The sequence below is a fragment of the Nannospalax galili genome, unplaced genomic scaffold, assembly GCF_000622305.1.
Source record: "Nannospalax galili isolate Female #2095 unplaced genomic scaffold, S.galili_v1.0 scaffold115, whole genome shotgun sequence".
Taxonomy (NCBI): Eukaryota; Metazoa; Chordata; class Mammalia; order Rodentia; family Spalacidae; genus Nannospalax; species Nannospalax galili.
In genome coordinates, this window is record NW_008340588.1 from 7,487,768 (window position 1) to 7,508,333 (window position 20,566).

The 20,566-nt window shown below is 36.0% G+C and overlaps 1 protein-coding gene and 1 non-coding gene across 5 annotated transcripts in view; both read right to left on the reverse strand.

Annotated features, from left to right (window-relative positions):
* Window positions 1–11: 11 nt before the first annotated feature.
* The window catches only part of Pms1 (PMS1 homolog 1, mismatch repair system component), a 90,501-nt gene continuing 69,946 nt past the window's right edge, over window positions 12–20,566 (reverse strand). For 3 of the 4 annotated variants that reach the window (XM_029564755.1, XM_029564754.1, XM_008835626.3), the window contains 4 exons: window positions 11,780–12,265; window positions 8,264–8,394; window positions 3,755–3,915; window positions 631–850 (listed from right to left, as the gene is read on the reverse strand). In XM_029564755.1, coding sequence (XP_029420615.1) covers window positions 686–850; window positions 3,755–3,915; window positions 8,264–8,394; window positions 11,780–12,265 — 943 coding nt within the window. In that variant the 3' untranslated portion in view covers window positions 631–685. Of the gene's footprint in view, window positions 851–3,754; window positions 3,916–8,263; window positions 8,395–11,779; window positions 12,266–20,566 lie in introns of all 4 variants that reach the window. The other variant, XM_008835627.3, reaches the window with a different exon arrangement.
* On the reverse strand, window positions 15,607–15,715 carry LOC115070779. Its single transcript, XR_003849908.1, has one exon. It is a non-coding gene; the product is annotated as a U6 spliceosomal RNA (small nuclear RNA).

Consider the following 20,566-nt stretch of genomic DNA (forward strand, 5'->3'; position numbering starts at 1 on the left):
ATCTTAAGAATTTGAGGTGACTCATAAGAACTACAGATAGTATGAGATACTACATCCACTCGAACATATCTTAACAACAAATGCACTCATTAAACGTTTTGATTTTTTGAAAAATATTGGAAAATTGCCTTGGTTTATGAAGGGATGTTATGTCAAAAAAACTATTGTAACCTAAATTTTCTGATAAAAAAAAATCTAGATTTTTCCCATGCTCTCTGGCAGATTTTGATCCCAAAGTGCAAAGATTATCATAAAGGAGAGGCAGAAATACCCATTACCACAAGATGGGAGTGGTAGGATTTCATTCAGATGAAGTTATGAACTTCATTTTGTCATGTCCTCTCACTCCCTACTTCTCCGCCCCAATTTAAACAGGACTAACAATCTCTCTTTGAAGTGCCAGCTGAGACTGTGAGATGGGTGAACATAGCTGACCTAGTAAACCAGCCACCCAAGAGTACTACCCTCTTTCTACAATGGAACCTGCAACTTACAGTTAGTATGCAGGTTGGGCCTAAGAATAAAGTGTATAGTGCCTATTATTTATTAACATATTTTTACAATGTTTAAAGCTCTTTTCAGTATACAAACAAGTCAGTGAATCCTCATTTATAAAATAAGCACTTGATATGATAATACAAAAATGGTTTATATCAATTGCAGTAAGAAATTTTTCAAACATTAATCACAGAGTTTCTGGAACGTGGGTTAAATGATGAAAAAATGGGCGGCCATGAACACACCCTTTAATTTCATTTCCAAACTGGTGTTTCATTTTAGAGATAAGGTCTCGAATGTCCTCCTTTGGTAAGTACATCGGCAACTGTCTAGATAGACGAACTGCTTCTCCCTGTGAAAAGAAAAGTCACACATTCACCACGATATACTCAGAAGAAAACAAATTATTACCCTAACATGCCAAAAGTTGACGTTCATTTTGTTCATGCAATAAATATTAAGCACCAACAATGCTGTAGATTTGGGGCACACAGTGGTGGCCAAGTGAATAAGAAATTTATATTCTAATGTAGAGAAACAGAAAACAGATAAGACAAAACATTAGTGAGTGAATAAGACACACAATTAACTAGTCCAAAATTATGTAATTGGGAAGACTTACTAAAAGAGATGACATTAAAGTTTCTTTTCAATGATCATGTAAAGATCATAAACAATGTAAAGCATTTCAGACAGAGCAGACAGAATGTTCAGTATGGGTGCAGCACAGTTACCGACAAGTAGATAAAAATATTCAAAAATCAGGCAAGCCCAACACACTCTCTAGGACAGCAAGCAACTGGAATTTAACTGAATACACAAGGAAGTAAATAGTGTTGCTTTAAACAAAGCCTCATGTATTTCACAACATAAGAGTCTGGCTGCTGTGTGAAGTAGGACAATAGAACCAAGAGGTCACCAGGGGGTCCTGGTAAGAGACTGTGACTAGGGTGACAGAAGCTGAGATGGAAGAATGTCTAGATTCCTGACTACATTTGAGGTAGTTGATGACTTGTCATGACGCACGCAGAATCAAAGATAATGTCCACAAATTTGGTATAGGAATGCTGTTTTCTCAGATAGGGAGACAATGAGGGTTTGGGGGATAAGAATTGTCAACAAGACTAGATTTTAATATTTAAAAAACTGTCATATTCCAGGGAGCTTGAGTCTTAACATTATTTTCTTTAGCCATAGATCCATCATCTTTCTAAGCATTCTACTTCTTTATTTCAACTGAATCTTTCTTTCTTCACTTTGACCACTGCTGTCTATGACCAGACTTGATGGTCTTCTAGCAATTATTATCCTCAACAGAACATGACAGTACTAATTTTTAAATTTTCTTTCCTTCTTGACTTCTAAATACACTCATCTATTGGTTCACTTCTGCCTTTCCTATCCTTATCTCTGATTAATCTTATTCAGATTGATCTGGAATGGAAGCATCTCTGTGATTGGGACATATGTTCTTTTAAAAAAATCTCCATAGGGCTGGAGAGATGGCTCAGCAGTTAAGAGAACTGAGTACTCTTACAGAGGACCCAGGTTCGAGTTCCAGTACCCACATGGCAGCCAACAACCATCCCTAACTCCAGTTCCAGGGGATCCAATGCCTTCTTCTGATCTCCGCAGGCAGTGCACAACATGTGTGCACTTACATACATGCAGGCAATATACTCATACATATAAAAAAATCATATTTAGCTACCATAATGTGGTGAGGTACAGATCAGCAAAATGTATTTAAGCCCAATTGTAACAACTTTTTTCTCCATTATTTCTGAAATCTTATTTCTTCTCCACATGGTTTTTCTGTACACAAAACACTACCCACAATTCCCTGAACTGTATTTAAAGTTCATATTAACTGACTCCTGAGAAAAAGACATTGGAGTTTCTTGAAACCTTAGTGTTGAATTTCCCTTACAAATGGCTGGGAGTTTCCACAGGACAAACCTCCTGAGGGATTAAGAGACCACTACTGAATATATTATACAGAAAGGGTAACAGGCCAGCTTTCTTGATGAGGTTTGACCTTGAGAAAAGGCATGCCATGTATTCCAAACAACAACAACAACAACAACAAGCTCATTTTTAAAGGAGGAATAAACCAACTATTAGAGTTCATGTTTGTTGTTAGAAACAACACCAGGAAGACCTTGATGGAAAAGAGACATTTATAACTTGAAACACTGAGGTAATCATGATTATTTTCTTGCCATGACTTTATCCTTGGATGTGTTAAGGTTTATAAACTTCCTTAGCCTTCTTTTTGTTATTCTGTTGTCATTTGTTTTTTTAAGATAAGGTCTTGCTGTGTAGTCCTGGCTGGCTGTGAATTTATGATTCTCTTCCTGCTTTAGCCACCTGAGTGCTGGAATTCCAGACATGTAAACAGCAAATCCAGCATGCTCTGAATTTACTTTTTTAACCAAATTTTACATTTCTCATTTTGGTAGCTGCTGTTCAGAAAAGTAAAACGTCTATTATTCAAAAATTTAGATCTTTCTCTTCCTTTTGAAGAGATTAAGATAATCCTATCACAATGCATTTTAGATAATGACATGAAGGTTGGTAATGTGGAGTCCATTCTAAGGGGGTTACTTAAGAAAATTAATAAAAGAACTTCACTACAAAATACCTCAATGTAAAAGACTTTTACATATGCCTAAGAATTACATTATGTAATTATGTACAAGAGAGGATGCTACAACCAGTCTATGTTGTGAAATTTTTAATGAAGTTTTAAAAAATATTATTTCCTTCTTGAAAACAGTTTAGAAACTATTACTCCTTTAAACCATTTACTGTTGGGCTGGGCATGGTAGTCACACCTTTAATCTTAGCACTTGGGGGGAGGATGTTTGTGAATGAGATCAGCCTGGTCTACATAGTAAGTTCCAGGACAGCCAGGGCTATATAATGAGACCCTGTCTTCAAAAGTAAAAGTTTAGGGGCTGAAGAGATGGCTCAGCAGTTAAGGGTACTGCTGTTCTTGCAAAGGATATGGGTTTGGTTCCCAGCACCCTTATAGCAGCTAACAACTGTCTATAACTCCAGTTCCAGGGAATCTGATGCCCTCTTCTGACTTCTGTGGGCATTGTGTAACACAGGTGCACTTAAGTACATGCAGGCAATACACTCATACACATAATAAAGAATAAAATATTAAAAAAATATTTGCTTATTATTTCATTAAGGAATGATTAGTGACTTAAAAATTAGCCAGCCTATGTAATTCAATAAGGCATACCTCCAAATAACTTATCACTTTTCGAGGTCTACATTCATAAATTTCCTTTGCATTTTTGTTTAATATAGCATTAAGAATTTCCTTTAAATCCATTACTCCATAGAATGGGAGACAAGTAGCCATTCCTTCTATTTCCCAGTAGTGTTCAGTAATGGAAACTCCTGAGAGAGAAAAAAAAAAATAGAGAGACACAGTTAAGTTAGTTAAAATTATATTCCAGAACACATCCATTGGAAACAAAATCACTGTTAAAACACTTAGTGAACCTTCATAAGAATTTAATATATCAGGACAAAGTTTGTTCCTTAGTGAAGAACAAAAAATAATTTCCCAAAAGTCTTCACATTAAGTCATAAGTGCTCACTGACACCACATGTGCTTTATTTAATTTAATTTAACCTCAGTTACTGCTGGTCTTCTCCTTACATTTGCTTAGAACATTTCTTACTTTGGAGAGAAAATGAAGTCCCATGATATTTATTAAAATAAAAATGGTTTAAGTATTTTTGCAACTGCTGCACTTCAAGCTCTAGCCTACTGTTCTAGTATCTAATCTAAAGGCTGAAATTAGTGTTGTGATTATCTTCAGTAAGTAATAAAAACAGGCAGCTTCTTGTAAATATAGAATTTGAAGAAATAAAAATAGTAATGCTTATTCAAAAATTTGACTAAGAAAATGTTTGAAATTGCTGTTATCTCTTAAACTATATAAAATAATTTAGTCACTAAAACTGAAGGGCATTGGATGTATAATTGTACAGATAACCCATAACAGAACATATTCCAAAGCACCAATACATGAGCTTAGAAAACAGGATGCATTTGTTTAATTTGGCTACATTTATATAACAGTATTCTTAATACTGAAAATCGGTATCATGTTACCTAGAAGGGAAGAGTCCCCCTTTGGATATTGATAGTTGTTGAGACTTCAAAAGCTCTCATCTCTAACTGGTTCCCAGGTACGGGTGCCCTAGGATCTAGATGGCAGATGAAATGGTAGTAGACTAAACAGAGAAAGTAAGCTAATGTTTTTCCCAGTGAGCAACTGGAGAGTAAGATGAGATGGTATGTCATCAAGAATTAAAAGATGAGCTACAGAGTTCAATAAAGGGTGTTGAAATGAGTTTGAGAGCTAGTGGACCTTAAATGGGAATCGAAACAGTATAAGATAGGCAAGCAGGAAGTAACAGTATTTACTGAGCTGTGTCTTACATATTTATAGAGATAGGAAAGCACTCAAGCCAGGCATGATGGCACATACCTCTAACTCCAGCACTTGGGAGGCTGAAACAGAAGGAACTTGAGTTTGAGGCCAACCTGAGATACATAGTAAGGCCCTGTCTTAAAACTAACTAATCAACAGTTCAAAGCAGGGCCATGATTTGGGGCTGGCAAGATGGATCAGTTGGTAAAGATACTTATGCCTCAGGCCTGTCAACCTGATTTTGATCCCAAGAATCCATGTAAACATGGATGGAGAGAAATCACTCCATGCTGTCCTCTGATATCCACACACATGCCTTGACACAGCCATCCCCTCCCCCAAATAAATAAAAATAAACCTCACTACTGTATAAAAAATCCAAACATATCAGTCTAAAAGTATTTTTAAACTATTGTTAGTTCTACACATTTTATATTATTAGATTGAACAGTTTAATACTTCATTTGCACTGGAAAATCATACACCTTTCACAGAATTTGCGAATATGGGTTAAAAATAATTTTCAACAAATCAGGACACTGAACAATAATTTTATTTCTATGTCTGCAAAATTCAGATAAGAAACTTAGAGAACTTTAATCTATGCAATTATAATCTCTGAAGAATTTCATAAAATTGTATCAAATGATTCCTAATTTTCAAGGAAAACGAGTAAGTGGTTTGACAAGTTTTCCCTTTTAAGAACATGGATGAAGGAGAGAACCAACTCCATAAATTTGTTCTCTGACCTCCATGTGTGCCACGGTGTACACACACACTCTGTTGCATACTTCAAATTAAAAGATGCCAGAGGCCCCAAGGAAAGTATTTATAGGACTAGAAAAATGACTGCAAGTTAGTTCAGGTCTGAAAAGGGGTCGGAGGACAGGGACATGGATATTGGGACAGCTAGTACCACACCACAGCTTACTTTTTGTTTGTTTGCTTCAGATTTGGGGGTAGGATCTCACTATATAGCCCAATATTGCTTTAAACTTACTGTGCAGCATAGGCTAGCCTCAAATGTAGCAATCCTCCTGCCAGTCTCTCATGTGCTAAGATTATAGGAATGTGCCACCATGCCCAGCTTTGCCTACAGATTTATGTTACTTTAGTGTTTATGATTATTTTGTGACATTACTATCCCAAAATCAATAGGAAGGCTAACTAATAAGCTAAGAGTTAAACCCAAAGGCAGATGTGTGAATCCTGATTCTAATACTAACTATTCTCTTGAGAAAATTTCTCTATGCCTCAAATTTTTCATCTATAAAATATAATAACACCTACTTCATAGGCTATTAGGGAAATAAATTAAATCATATATTGTGGGGGTTTGAATGAGAAATGTCCCTATAGTCTCAAGTAAGTGAACACTGTCCGCAGTTGGTGGCTCTGTTTGAAACATCATGGATCTTTAGGCAAGGAAATGTGTCACCGGCAGGCTTTGAGTTCATAGCCTGCCTGACTCCTAGTTCACTCTCTGCTTCATGCTTGTGGTTGAAGATGGGAGTTCTTAGTTTCCAGTTCCTGAGCCGTGTCTGCTGCTTGCTTCTATGGCTCCCCACCATGATGGACCCTTAACCCTCTGGAACCGTAAAACAAAATAAACATTTTCTTTTGGTGATGGTGATCTATCACAACAACAGAAAAGTAACTAATACAGATGTTAACTCTTGGAAGAGTGCTCTGCACATAAGAGTTGTTCAAGGGTTTTTACTGATGAAGATGGGGCTGGAGAAATGGCTCATCAATTAAGAGCACTGGATGCTTTTGAAGAGGGCCCAGGTTCAATTCCCAGCATGCACATGGCAACTAACAACCATCTGTAACTCCAATTCCAGGGTATATGATGCTTTCTCTCCTCCGTGGGTATTGCACAACATGGTGCACTTACATACATGCAGGCAATACACTCACACACATAAAATAAAAATAAATAAAATATACTTTTAAAAAAGAGTTATTACTCATGAAGAAACAGTGAGAAACTTGTGATCTGGATATGTAGTCTGTATCTCAAGTCTGAGATGAGGTGGGACGTAAGGAGCTTAAAACTGAGAAGATCAATACAATTACTTGAAGTTGGAAACACTGAAACGTTTTCTATGAATACCCAGGTCTATGCTTCTGTACACTGTAGTCATTTAATTTCTTTTGTGCCTCAGTGCAAACATTCCTTTACAAATCTTTTCTATATCTTGGGTGTGGCAACTTTAGGCAATGGAGGGTTGACACTGAAGTAATTCCTCATGGTGCCTCTGTGTCACTAGATAGCAGATGAAGGGAAGAAGTAGTCTAGGGAGCTAGGGCAGAAGGAAGACTAGTATGGAAACCAGAAAGGAATGGAGAAAGGGCCAGCAAGGAAAACTGGATTCTTTCAGACAGATACATGTTCTTTTTAATCTATCAGGCAAAGCCATGGAACCAAATCATCTATCAGTGAGACTGCCCATGCTCCATGCCACTTGGCAAAGCAAACTGAAATCTGGCAGTGGTGGTAGTGGTGGGGGGGGTGCATGAATGGGGAAGGGGGTGTAAATTTGACTAAGATTATATGAAATGCGCAAAAATTCAATAAAGACATTTCTAAACACTTGACAAATCACTTCTGGAATGTTCGTGCTGTGAAAAGAATAAACTGCTTCTTTGTTGTAAAGGTTCCTAGTTCCTAAAACTCTGAAGTGTCTGCTCATTCAGAAATAAAGCTTTTTTGTTTGTTTTTTGTTTGTTTATTTTAAAAAAGGCAACCTTTTTATTAGGCCATTCTAGAACCTCACACATTTAGTTGTTTCGTCATCTAAAGAAGACTTTTGAGGGCTGCAGAGGTGGCTCAGTGATTAAAAACATGGGTTTTTTTTCCAGAGGACATAGGTTCAGTTCTCAGTACCTACAGTGGTTACTAACAGCTGTCTGTAACTCTAGCTTCAGGGGAGCCAATACCCTCTCCTGGCCTACACGGGTACTGCATGCATGGATGTACTTACGTCCATGCAAGCGAAATGCTCTAATGCATAAATATTTTAAAAATTAAAAAAAAATTGATAATTGAGTTAAACAAAGAAGATAGCTTGATTTCTGTGTCAAATGCTAGCACAATATACAATAAAATTCCCTATCTGATCAGTTAAGAAAATGCAAATTCCACTGGCACTTGATCTGGCAGAGACATTACCTTTGAAATTAGTCAGCTCTAACAATGACTTTTAGTGAAACAAAAATATATCACAACAGCAAAGTGTAGCCCCTGGAATAATATTTCTTTTTTCAAGTCGGAGATACTAAATTAATTTTTATCATACCTGGTTTCAATTTGATTTTGAAACCATTTGCTGTAAGACGAGGATCAGACAAGTAATTTGTTCCATTGCATCTCTGGTCAACTGTCATCATTTTATGTAAAACTTCTAAATAATGAGATCCATTAAAAACACTGAAAAAGAAAATCAGTAAGTTTAAATTACTGGATATACAGATCAAAATAAGAGAATTTATGGAAGCTAATCCACGGGTGTTTTGAAAAGTGTTATAATACAAACATAGACACAGGCCTGTGAGAAAGCATCCTACATTCTCCTAGTGGTTTATAAAAGGCCTACTGTGCATAGGAGGAAGAACAGACAGAAAGACAATTTCAACCTTCTCTCAATACAAATGAAAACTTTACTTACAAAGAATACCTTTTATGTGTTTAGAACAACTACCACAAATAAAAAGCACATAAGAATACACTGTCAAGTTATTCAAGTGGTTACATTCAACTCCCAAATGCTACTCAAGGTTTGTTCAGTAGCAGAAAGATTACATATACATATTTTTCCTCAAATACTGGTAAGTTTATTAATCCAGAGCATGGGAGAGCATTCTTCAGTTTAATAGCAAGCATGTTTGACAAAGATGGTATATAAAATAAGACCCTAGACAAAATTTAGAGGGGGCTGAAAATTAGGGGACAAATCAAGCTTCTCACACTCATTTTAGGTTTGGTCACACTACTTCATAATAGTCATTACAAAAGAGTCACCACATCAGTCTGTTTAGGCTGATGTGAATAGTGACCAATCTTCCTTTCATGTAATGGATATCTGAGTACCTATCACATTAAAGAAATGGCCTTAGATATGCAAGGCACTGATGTTTCAGTTCAGGATTGATGCACTGTCATTACAACTCCATTCCCTCTGGAAATACAAATGGCTTTTCAGCTTTGAATGGCTTAAGACTCCACTGACTGTAAGAACAGATATCAGAGAGCTTTGGCTACATGTCAGGTACACTCTATCTTATTATCTAACCAGCATTTTGAAGTCAATCTGAGAGCTGGTATTAAGGATGATAGTGTGTCACTTAATAGTGCAGACTGCACAGTTAAGCTGTCTGCATTGGAATCTTGAATCTATGGCTTATTTACTGGAAATGTAAGCCTTGATGAGCTATTTAACTGTTCTGTGTTTCTGTATCCTTCTTGCCAAAATGTGGGTGACCTTGTAAGATCATGAAAGGGCATAGCAGTTTCCATCATAGGTAGTGCTCAACAGGCAGTGGCCGTCGCTGCTCTTATTATGATCACTTACCTTGCATTTTATAGATACGGGGTAAATTACTCTATTCAGACAGAAACTATCCAACTAGGTTGCAATTCTGTTCAGAAAACTGAACCCAATCCTCAATTACCCTGTCAATACAACGAGGTAATCAGTCCAAGATTCAGCTTTGAAAAACATGCAGCATTAAATATGGAGAACAATCCATTTTCAAGGGGCGGAAATGATTTTGAATCACGATTTTCTTAGGGCTGATGCTCAGTTTAAAAAGGCTTACTTTCAGGATAACATGGACACAAAACAGTTTCTCTTTTTAAGTGACGGATCATCACATACAGAAATACTTTTTTTCCAGAAACATATACATATATATTTTTTTGGTCTTTTGGAGACAGGGTCTCCCTGTAGCCCCAGCTGACCTGGAACTCACTATGTAGACCAGGCTGGCCTCAAACTCACAGAGATCCTCCTGCCTCTGCCTCCTGAATGCTGGGATTAAAGGTGTGCGCCACCACGCCTGGCCCAGAAATATTTTGAAAAGCTATTCTTTGGACAGACACAAAAAGATTTCTGAAATCTAAATGAAAATCTATAAACATTGTTCATAAAGGCAAACAAGTTTTAAAAGTCAGATGTGCCCAGGCTGTTCATGAGAAAACAGAGAGAAAAGTACTGTTGGGTTTTTTAACTACTTACATTTGAATTCTTCCTTTGACAAGTTTCTTAAGCCAGTCTTAAGAAATACTATGAAAGAATCTACATTTTAAAGTGGTCACAGTTGCCTTATTTAAAAAGATGGATTTAAACAGATATTTTTCCATGTTCTTACCCTATTTTTCCCTCCATTAAATGATAATATCTTTAACAAATATATTATTTTTATTTTACGTGTATGAGTGTATTGCTTTCACGTAGGTAGGTGCACCCATGTTGTGCAATGCCCGCAGAGGTCAGAAGAGGGTGTCAGATGCCCCGGAACTGGAGTTAGGGACAGCTGTTAGCTGTCATGTGAGTGATAAGAATCGAAACTGGGTCCTCTGCAAGAGCAGTCAGTGCTCTTAACCACTGAGCCATCTCTCCAGTTCTGACACTGTCTTTAACACATCTTATACATGAGTATTGCTTTATTCTTGGAGGCTCTGAAAGTTATCTAATGAAATATTCTAGAGAACAAATTTTTAGTATTTTTTTTACTATCTTTTTAAACTTCAGATTTTTAGCCTCTTTATATATATCAGTGTCTCTGTCAGACTGAAATGTAAGCATAAAAAAGAAATGTTTATAGTTAGTATTTATTCATTTATATATAAAGCAATTTGCTCATATAAAACATAAAAAAAGAAATAACACATCTTACAATGAAGCTTAAAATTAGCAACTATTATCAGTGGGCAAAACCATTAAATAGGAAGGTAGAAAGGGAACTTTTATGGAGAAGATGGGGTTCTCTTAATCTGAAGCAAGTAAATGCTGAGGTAGAGAGCACACAGTGCCTTCTATTAACAAGTCCTACTGGAGAGTAGAATATAAATCTACTCAGCCTTCCTGAGATAACTTCCAGTTAAAAATAGGGAGAGAAAAAGGTTAAACACTACCATAAGAAAGTAAAGAGACAAAAGACTATCCCATTGAAAAACTGCCTACTATGTAGTAAGTCAACTGCAAGATGCCAAGAGATGTAACTAATGTGTAGAATTTGTGGATACATCAAATTTAAAATCTTGAAACTACAAAAACACTTTTTGATGAGGAACAACTCAAAGCTATTATTGCTAAGGTATGAAAAAGACATTTGTGATAAGGTAAGAAACTATTTTTATGGATATACTGAAGGATGTAAAACTAGGAATTATTCTTACATACTTTCATCAATGAAAGGAAATGCGTGTGTGCACACATGTATGTGGACAAAACAAGATGTGGCAAAATTTTGGCAACAGTTGCTGAAAGCAACTGCATAATTCCACTTTGACATATTTCTGAAAATGTTACAGCAGTGTAAATTCAAGAGAACCATAGCATTCTAACTTTAAAATACCCTAGGAAAGTCATCAAAGTACAGGAGAATTGAGCTTCACATTCATCAAATGTAGAAGTAAACTACCAGGAATATTCTAAAATTATTTATAAGCAACTATTTTCATTAAAGTTTAGAAATAATTTTCTATAAATATGACTTATACCTACTGAAAATAGCCTTCAACTTTTAACCTTTAACTTCTCACCTCACGTGAATATATATGTTGAGTTAAAAGTTCTATTACTTCACCATACCTCTCTGTTAACAGAATTGGCTTTTCCAGTGGCTCTGCGGGGAGTTTATGATTCTCAAGAAGTCTTTTGAACAGCAGGGCTTCTTCTACTCTATATGGATTTAGTAACATGACCTCTGTTTTGGATGTAATTAGCCACGCATCAGGAAACTTGAGATTGTGGATCAAGCAAAGTTCATCTGTCTCTTCTAAGTCAACTTGCTTTTGTTTCTTAAAATTTAGTTTTAAACTTTCCATAGAAAAGGGGATCTCTACTATTTTAATATTTTCACTTTTCCTTTTTTCATTTTGGGACTGAAAGAGATCATCAAGTTTTGGCTGGTTAGATAATGTGGCTTTCAGCTTGTGTTTCTGTGCCAAACTCCACGTGCTGGTGGGCTTCATCTTTTTCCTGCCATCTTTTAATGGTATTTGTGACTCCTGTTCAATGGCTTTCTTCATTTGATAATTATATCGTTCCAAGTCTTTCTTAGCCTTTTCTTCATATCTAAGAACAGAGATAAAACAGAACTGATTATCAGTTATTGAAAAGCAGTCAAAGGCAGGCTAAAATTGGAAAAGATTTAGATTTATACACCTACATAGCTATTACCCAGAGGGCAGACCCCAGCATTAAGGGGGTGAAGAGTGGTAAGAACTGTCAACAGGCTGCACTCTTACTAACTTTAGCCATCAGAACACACATCTCTGCTTCCAGAATAACTTGAAATCAAAAGGGAAAATCCCAGAAAATCCCATGTGTGGGAGCCCACAGGAAAACAATCGTTAAAAGGCTAACGAGCACAACAGAGATTTCAGGGCTTCCCAGTGCAGGGGAAAGAGAGTCTGTGTCTGAGCTACACATGTTTTTATGGCTTGGTAAACACCTTGGGCTTTCAATTAAAATTGGAGAAGGGCCATATCTCAGGGTGGAAAAAGACCCTGTATTTTAGGACTAAGGAAGTTGCTCTAGGATCAGGGCAAAGTCTTAACAGTTCTTAATAAAATGTAAAGCAAAGCCACAAGTTCAAGAGGATCTGTGACTTATGTGGTACACCAAAAAATTAACACTTTTCAGAGGAAGTAAACAGAAACCAGAGTTTTAAGTATATCACCCACAATGTCCATTACACAATTAAAAGTTATCACTCAAGCAGTAAAACAGAAAAATATGAATCATGGTCAAGGGAAAAGTGGTCAGCAGAAGCCAACATCAAAATGACTCAAATCAATGCTATAATTAGAAAAATAAAAATAAAAGAACTTTTGTATAAATGTTTAAGGACCTAAAGATGACCATATGAATACAGTCACACCAGGCTTTTAGACTCTATTTGAGATGATATAGTATTTACCTTTAACTAGATTATGATCAAAGATGCATGATATGTTAAACAAAACAAAAAATAATGTAAATCCAATATTGAATTTAAAATTGTATGTTAAAATGTAGTCACTTATACCTAAAGCTCCTTCTCTCCCTCTAAAAGAGAAAGAAGCCAGAGACAGCAGACAAGCAAGAAAACGGCAGACCTAACCCTAATGATGTCAATTATTATAATGCATAGATCAAATATTCTAATGAAAAGAGAGGAATAGTTGACCTGATTTAAAATTCACACCCAACTTTATGTGTTTTAGAGCTAGATTTTTATAGATAGGTGGTATAAAAAAATGAAAATAGGTATACACAATGCAAATGTGAAGCCTAAGAAAGCAAGAGGCTATAGCAACATAAGGTAAAGCAAATTAAGAAGCAAAATAATCACAGATGAAGGGGCCATTGGAGAGTTATAATAACGCATATGTGTGTACCTAACAAGAGAGCTTTAAATTATGTGAAGCAAAAACTCACAATTTAAAAGTAGAGATAAAGACAGACTCATAATTGGGGATATAAACCCCTTCTTCCCTCAATAAATGGCATAACAAGATCATAAAACAGGACAATTACAGATTTTAGCAATATTGTCAACCACTTCAACTTAAATAACTATTTAGAAAACCACCATGCAGCCACTGCGGAATTCTGACTTTTTTTCTTACACGTCAACATGGAGAATTCAATAGGATGGAACATACAGTGAACCAAATTCTCAATACATTTCAAAAGACTGAAATCTAACTTAGATATTTTCTCTGACAATGTAAAACTGGTTATTTAGGAAAGTCTCAAATATTTGAAAACTAGCTCAATTTTATTCATAATAGCCCCAAATATTCATCAATCAGTGACTGAATTAACAAATTTAGTATTTTTATAAAACTTAAACTCATTGATTAAAAAATGAATGATATGGGGCTGGAGAGATGGCTCAGTGCTTAAGAGCACTGGCTGCCCTTGCAGAGGGCCCAGATTCAGTTCCCAGCACCCACATGGTGGCTAACAACTGTCTGTAACTCTAATTCCAGAGGATCTGACACCTTCTGACCTTGAAGGGCATTGCACAGCATAGGTGTACTTGCATACTCATGGACAAAAAATTCATACACATAAAAATAAAATAAAGGTGTATATATTTTTGAAAATGCACTGAATTATACTATTAAGATCTTTTCATTCTACTGTAGGTAAATTTTTACACAATTTAAAGAATGCCTTAAAGTGCTGGGGAGCTAGGCATGGTGGTCCATGCTTATAGTTCCGGCTCTTGGGAGGCTGAGGAAGGAGGACAGAAAGCTGAAGTTAGAATGCTCTACAAAGGAAGATTCCATCTCAAAATAAAACAAAACAAAAATTTAAAAAGAGGATGAACAAAGAGATGATTTAATAGCTAATTCCAGATCTGAAGAGTTCCTTATAAATTTTCTGTAACACTAATATAGAACAAATGGTTCTCTGAGCACTTCAAAATTTAAATACATGAATCATTACTGTAATTAAATTAATAAATTTAAATACATGAATCATTACTGTAATCAGATACTAGTAAAATTACAGTCACTAAAATAACATATGGAATAAAACTCTACCATTTAGTTTATCATGGTTTCATAACTAAATTTTAATTTTTACATTCTCATTTTAGAGCCATTAATGAAAAAATAAGATTACAATAAACCAAATATATTCAAGCCATTTAATTCAACTTCAAAGGTACAAACCAACGGGTATTTTAAATTTACAGTGCGTAAAAAGTTGACAGCTTTTTTTTCTCAGTAACAAAAAGTGAAATAAAGCTTCTGGAGCCAAAGGCCATCTAATATAGTGGTTATGTTACCCTCTTGGTGAAAAATCAAGATGCCTGGTTACTACTCTCCAACCTGAGCTAAGGCTGGTCAGTTCTGCTTCTAAATAGCTCCACGGTGATTCTGCTATGCACTTAGAACTGAAACCATTGCTGTGTTCATTCAGCACAGTGAGCAGTCCACAGCACAGATCCTAGAGAGAGCCTAAGAGCCTATTTGGCATGGTTCTACTACTTAGAAACAGTATAAACAATGCAAATTAAACATCTATAACATGTGGATATAATCTACATCTACTTACATAGGTTTGTTGTAAGAAATGAGGTAAAAACATGTTACGACTTAAGAGTAGTGCTTGGAACACTGTAAATGATGATGATGTTTATTGATTTTTAGCAAGAAGTACAAGCCTGGGGCTGAGGATGCATTCTGTGGAAGAGTGCATGCTTAGCACACACAAGGTTCTAGGTTCAATAACCAACACAACAAATAAGCAAACAAAACAAAACAAACACAATAAATAAGCAAAACAAATCCTACAATGAATGGGACATTTGATTAAAAACTGGTAATTATAAAATATTGCTAAATTTTTTAAATTAAGTTTTAAGCTTAGAACTAGAAGATTAAGATTACTTTTGTGGTCTCCTACTCTTTTTTTAAAATGTGGAATGTTTCACGAATATGCGTGTCATCCTTGCACAGGGGCCACATGTTAATCTTCTCTGTATCGTTCCAGTTTTAGTATATGTGCTGCCAAAGTGAGCAAGTGGTCTCCTCTTAAGAAGTTGGCTTAAATTCTTTTATAAGTCTTATGCAAATATACTTTACAGGAAATAAAGCAATAAACAGCAACACACTTTATTGCATATTTATTCCATAGGGCCACGGCTTGCTCAAAATAAGAAAGCAAAATGCCTGCTTACCTGTTGAGATGTTTATGAAGAACTTCCAGGTATATGTCAAAAGAATATTATCCTATTTTATTATTATATTCATAAAAATAGTGTTTCCAATGGAAAAAAAGAAAAAAAAACCCATGGTTTTATGGAGAGAACCGTAATGCATGCTAAAAATGAGACTAAGAAACAAAGAGGCCACAACGTAGTATGTCATTTATACTCAGCACGTATTTTTAAGTGAGGAAATCTTAGAGGTTAGCTGAATAAGAAATTTTTTTAAATACCTGTATCATTGTAAACTAGATGAACAATTATTTCATTATTTACTACTCTAAATTCTTACTTTACACTTATACTTAGAATATGGAGGTATGATTTAGTTATACAAAACACATGATCTTTAATAGTTTACTTTCACTGGCTCTAGAAATAGGTATTTTTAGTTCTTGGACATCAAAACTTGAGACTTTTCCTATGGGGTGGAAAATGAGTTCAAGATAAAGGTCACCATTTGTAATTAATTATAATGTGCAAATTTTCACATATGGTACTGATCTTTTGATTTATTCAACAAGTCAACTTAATTAGTTCCTTGGGAAATATAAAAAGTTATGTCCAAAAGAATATTAGGTAAATGTTAAGTAAAAACAGCTGTTACCTTTGTATTTAATGTCATTAAGGGATTTAGCAACTTGAATGGAAAGTATTCACACAGAGTTGACTAGTAGTCAATTCAAATGATGTTTTTGAGATTAAAGGTTACGTTTAATTATAAAGTTTATCATTTTCAGTAATACCCCAATTGCAACATTACCCTTCGTTAAGTAGAAATATATTTATACCTACTGCAAATGAATGCTCAAATTAACATCAATTAACAGAGATACTCCCACCCCCCTACCCATGGGCACAGGGCTTAAAGCTGGATGTTTATCCACTAGAGAAAAAGAGAGGAAGGAAAGGGGACAAAACAATCTGAAAAGAATTAAACAATGAAAGTATCCCCCATTCCAAAAGTCTGTCCTACATTTTCAGCAGAGACTGAACAACTGGAAAATCCTAACTAGTGCTGAGGCTAACAGAACCATCCATGACCTGGCCCTTCCTTGACCATCTTTCTTTGCCACACTCTTATACTCTGTGTCATAGAAGAGATTATTCACTTCCTTGGCAACACCATGTTCTTTTTAGTTTGATAATTCCCTAAACCTTTCTGGTTAAGGTTTATTCAGGGAAGCAATTTCCTGTCTCACACATTAGATTAAGCCCCAGTGCTAAGTGTTTTCATAACTCCCTGTATTTCCTTTCTTTTAAAACTCATCACATTTTATGATAGCTGCATGGAAAACTGCAGACTGCACCATTTATGCGTAGGAAGTGTTCTATTTATAATTGAAGGGACTAACTGCAACAGATAGGGTCTGAAGTACACAAAGCCCCTAAGCAGCATTTCCTAACTAAAGGAAGGGGGTGGAAAGGAAGGAGAGAGGGAAAAAGGAAGAGGAAAGAAAATGGGAAGACAACAGGAAAAAAGGAGACGCTAAGGTGAACTGAAGAACTGAAGAAGAGGAGTCTATTCTTGTGGTATCGGGGGTTGAATCCAGGGCTCATGAACGGCAAGCAAGTGCTCTATTTCTGAACCATATCTCTGAACCAGCCTAGAGTCTACTCTTGCACCACTTTATATCCTGTGCACAATGAAGGTTATGGAAAGAACTTAAAATGAAAACGAAGTTAAACGGTATGCACGAATCCTATGTGTGACATTTTGCTCTACCTTTTCACTAATTATATTTTTGGACTCAGCTGATCATGGCCCTTGGACCCTTGGCTCCAAAAGATTCTAATAAAACATTTTGTTTTTTAATAAAACATTGGTGTGACTTACTCCAAGCCATCATTATTTTCTTGGCACATTTCTATTTCTGGAGTCCAAATTTCAACTGCATTGACTTAGAGCAAATGAAAAATGTCATTTACAACATAGAGCCCTTTTCATAGTTTAAAAACTCAAGATTAACACAGTAATCACTTTCTACATGTTAGATAATGCCCTTGGTTTTAACAGTTACAATAATGATGAGGGACTACCACATACTTTTATCAAGAGTGAGCAAAGAATGATGTTTTTTGGGTCCCAGATGTAGGTTCTGAGGCCTGCTCTAAAGATCCCACACTCCAACCTGCCTGGGATTCCTTTCCAGTGTGGGCACTGGCCCACTTCTCTTGGCACCCAAGACCTCTGGACTAACCACTTGGCCCAGATTCCCTACTCCTTCCTGATCCTTTGCACTCAGACCAACCATTCTTCAGTCTAGTTCCCTAGAAACCTCACAGCCTGCCCCCAACTCCAACTTACCTTTGCAAACCTGAGACCAGCCTTCATACCTGGCTGCCCCCACCCCCAACCAGCCCAGGATTTCTGAGACCATCTTCATTCCCTGACTACCTGAGAATCCTGAATCTTACCTCTGCCTAGCAAGCCTCCCAAATTGTACTGTGCCTGCTGACTAGAGGGATCCAGACCTTAGGGGTAAGTCTGAGAGCATCTGATCCTCACAGGACTTGGGCCTTGGTGGGAACTCCTGAGCAGCAGGACTAAAGCCATCTATCCACTCCAATACAAAATCAAGAGAGAAAGCCTGAAGCCAACCAGCTTCATACCGAACAAGTAAACAACAAAGACACATAAAGTATACAAACAGAAACAGACCTAAACCCAACAAAGGAAGGCTTGAATCTCACAGAAGAATCAGAAACTACAAAAGAAATACACATGCCAAAGTCACAGCGAAAAAATAATAACATGAAAAACTCAAATAATATGTCATCATGAAGTACCAACGGTCCTGTAAAGGAGTACAATGAGAACCCTTTAGAGAAAACACGGGACATGGAATTCAAAATAAAGATTATAAATATGATAAAAGAATTCAATGAATTTGAAGAACACACAAAGAAATCAAAGAACTGAAAGAAAATAGGGATAAACTTCTGAGTGAATTCAGAAAAGAATTACAAATATTGACGACTACTCGGGCTGAAATGAAGAAGGAAGTGAAACACTCAATAAGCCAATTAGAAACAACAGGAGAAAGCCTCATCAATAGAATGAATGAAATGGAAAACAGATATCAAGAGTGGAAGATAAAGCTGATGAATTAGACCACACGAGCGAAGATTATGAAAACTTAAGAAAACACAGGAATGGAATATGCAGGAAATGTGTGACACCATAAAAAGACCAAATTTACACATCAGAGGCATAGAGGAAGGAGAAGAATCTCAGGCTAATGGTATGGAAAAGCCCATCTTTTTAAAAAGTTATGACAATTATATTATGGCTATGTTTAAAATATAAATGCATATTTTGATTTTTAAGGATATATACTGAAATATATGAAATAGATGATATCATACTTATCATATTATGCTTCATAATAGTAAGTGAAATGAAGGATCGTGAGGGAGCTAGGGACAAAGCAGGACTAATGAAGATGGCCATGAAATGGGGTAACGGGTTCACTGTATGGTGTGTCTACTTGATGTACATTTGGAAAAGAACAAAACACAAACATTACCCTCCCTTAGAAAAAGTCAAAAAGAAAAGTTAATTTATGAAGGCTATTGGTGCTAATAGTGGTCATTATTTTCAAATGAGAGCTTATCTATAAGATCAAATGAGCTAATAAAGACATGAAAAAAGTTAAGTATCCATATCCTCTATCATGAACCATAAACTAACTACAAATGATCTGCAGGTGATGGATTATATTTAAATATTTCCCAAATATTTGACGTATTAAGATATATTAGATAACAACAAATGATTGTAGGTATAATTCTACGTTCTATTTTCAGGTGGGCCAGATAATTCAAAGGCAATATTTTGTATTGATATATAGTGTTGTTATAGAGCACACTCTTCAAGCATAATAGCCATCATCTAATTGAGCAGCTGTGTTGACTTATAAGCGACTCTTAAGATTGGTCCTGTTGACTGTTAACATTCCCTCATAGGGGAGGGGTCACCAGACCCTCACCTGAGATTCAAGCCATATCCTCCAGCAACTCCTAGCCAGCTGTATGAGAGTCTGACCTAACTGCATATGGCCTCATTGTCTTGGGAGGTGCTAGCATATGCAATGCAGAGGGTGGAAGGTTACCCAAAGCGGGCACTCCATTTGCTCAACTATGGGGAAGTCCATATTAATGCTGGAGTAAGACTTTTTTGTGGTGCAATTGCTTTGGGGTCACTCGCTCTCCTGTAAGTAATCCTTCACCCATGTTCTTTTGGTAATCTCAACAAACTCACTGGTTCTCCAAGTTGGACTTTGGTGGAATCATACTTTGGTTTGTCAATGATGCCCTATGAGGAAGTGGAAAGGCATCTGTTTACATCTACCCAGGGAAAGGGTTGCCCCAACAACAATACTAAATCAGCTGAAAATACCCATTACATTATTTTGGGACATATATTTAGGTCATCTGAAGATAAAAATAATATTTTAATGAGAGATCAATTTGCCTATTTACATATCCAAAATACCCAATATAGTTTATAAGTTGCAAACAAATAAATGAATTTTAGAAGCCAGAAGTTATACTGTATATAGGCATTCACATCATTAAACTGGTTCTGGAACAACAGTATAGCTCTTTGTATTATGTGATACATCTTGGAGACCAATTTAAAATTCAGAACAGTCAAGATATTA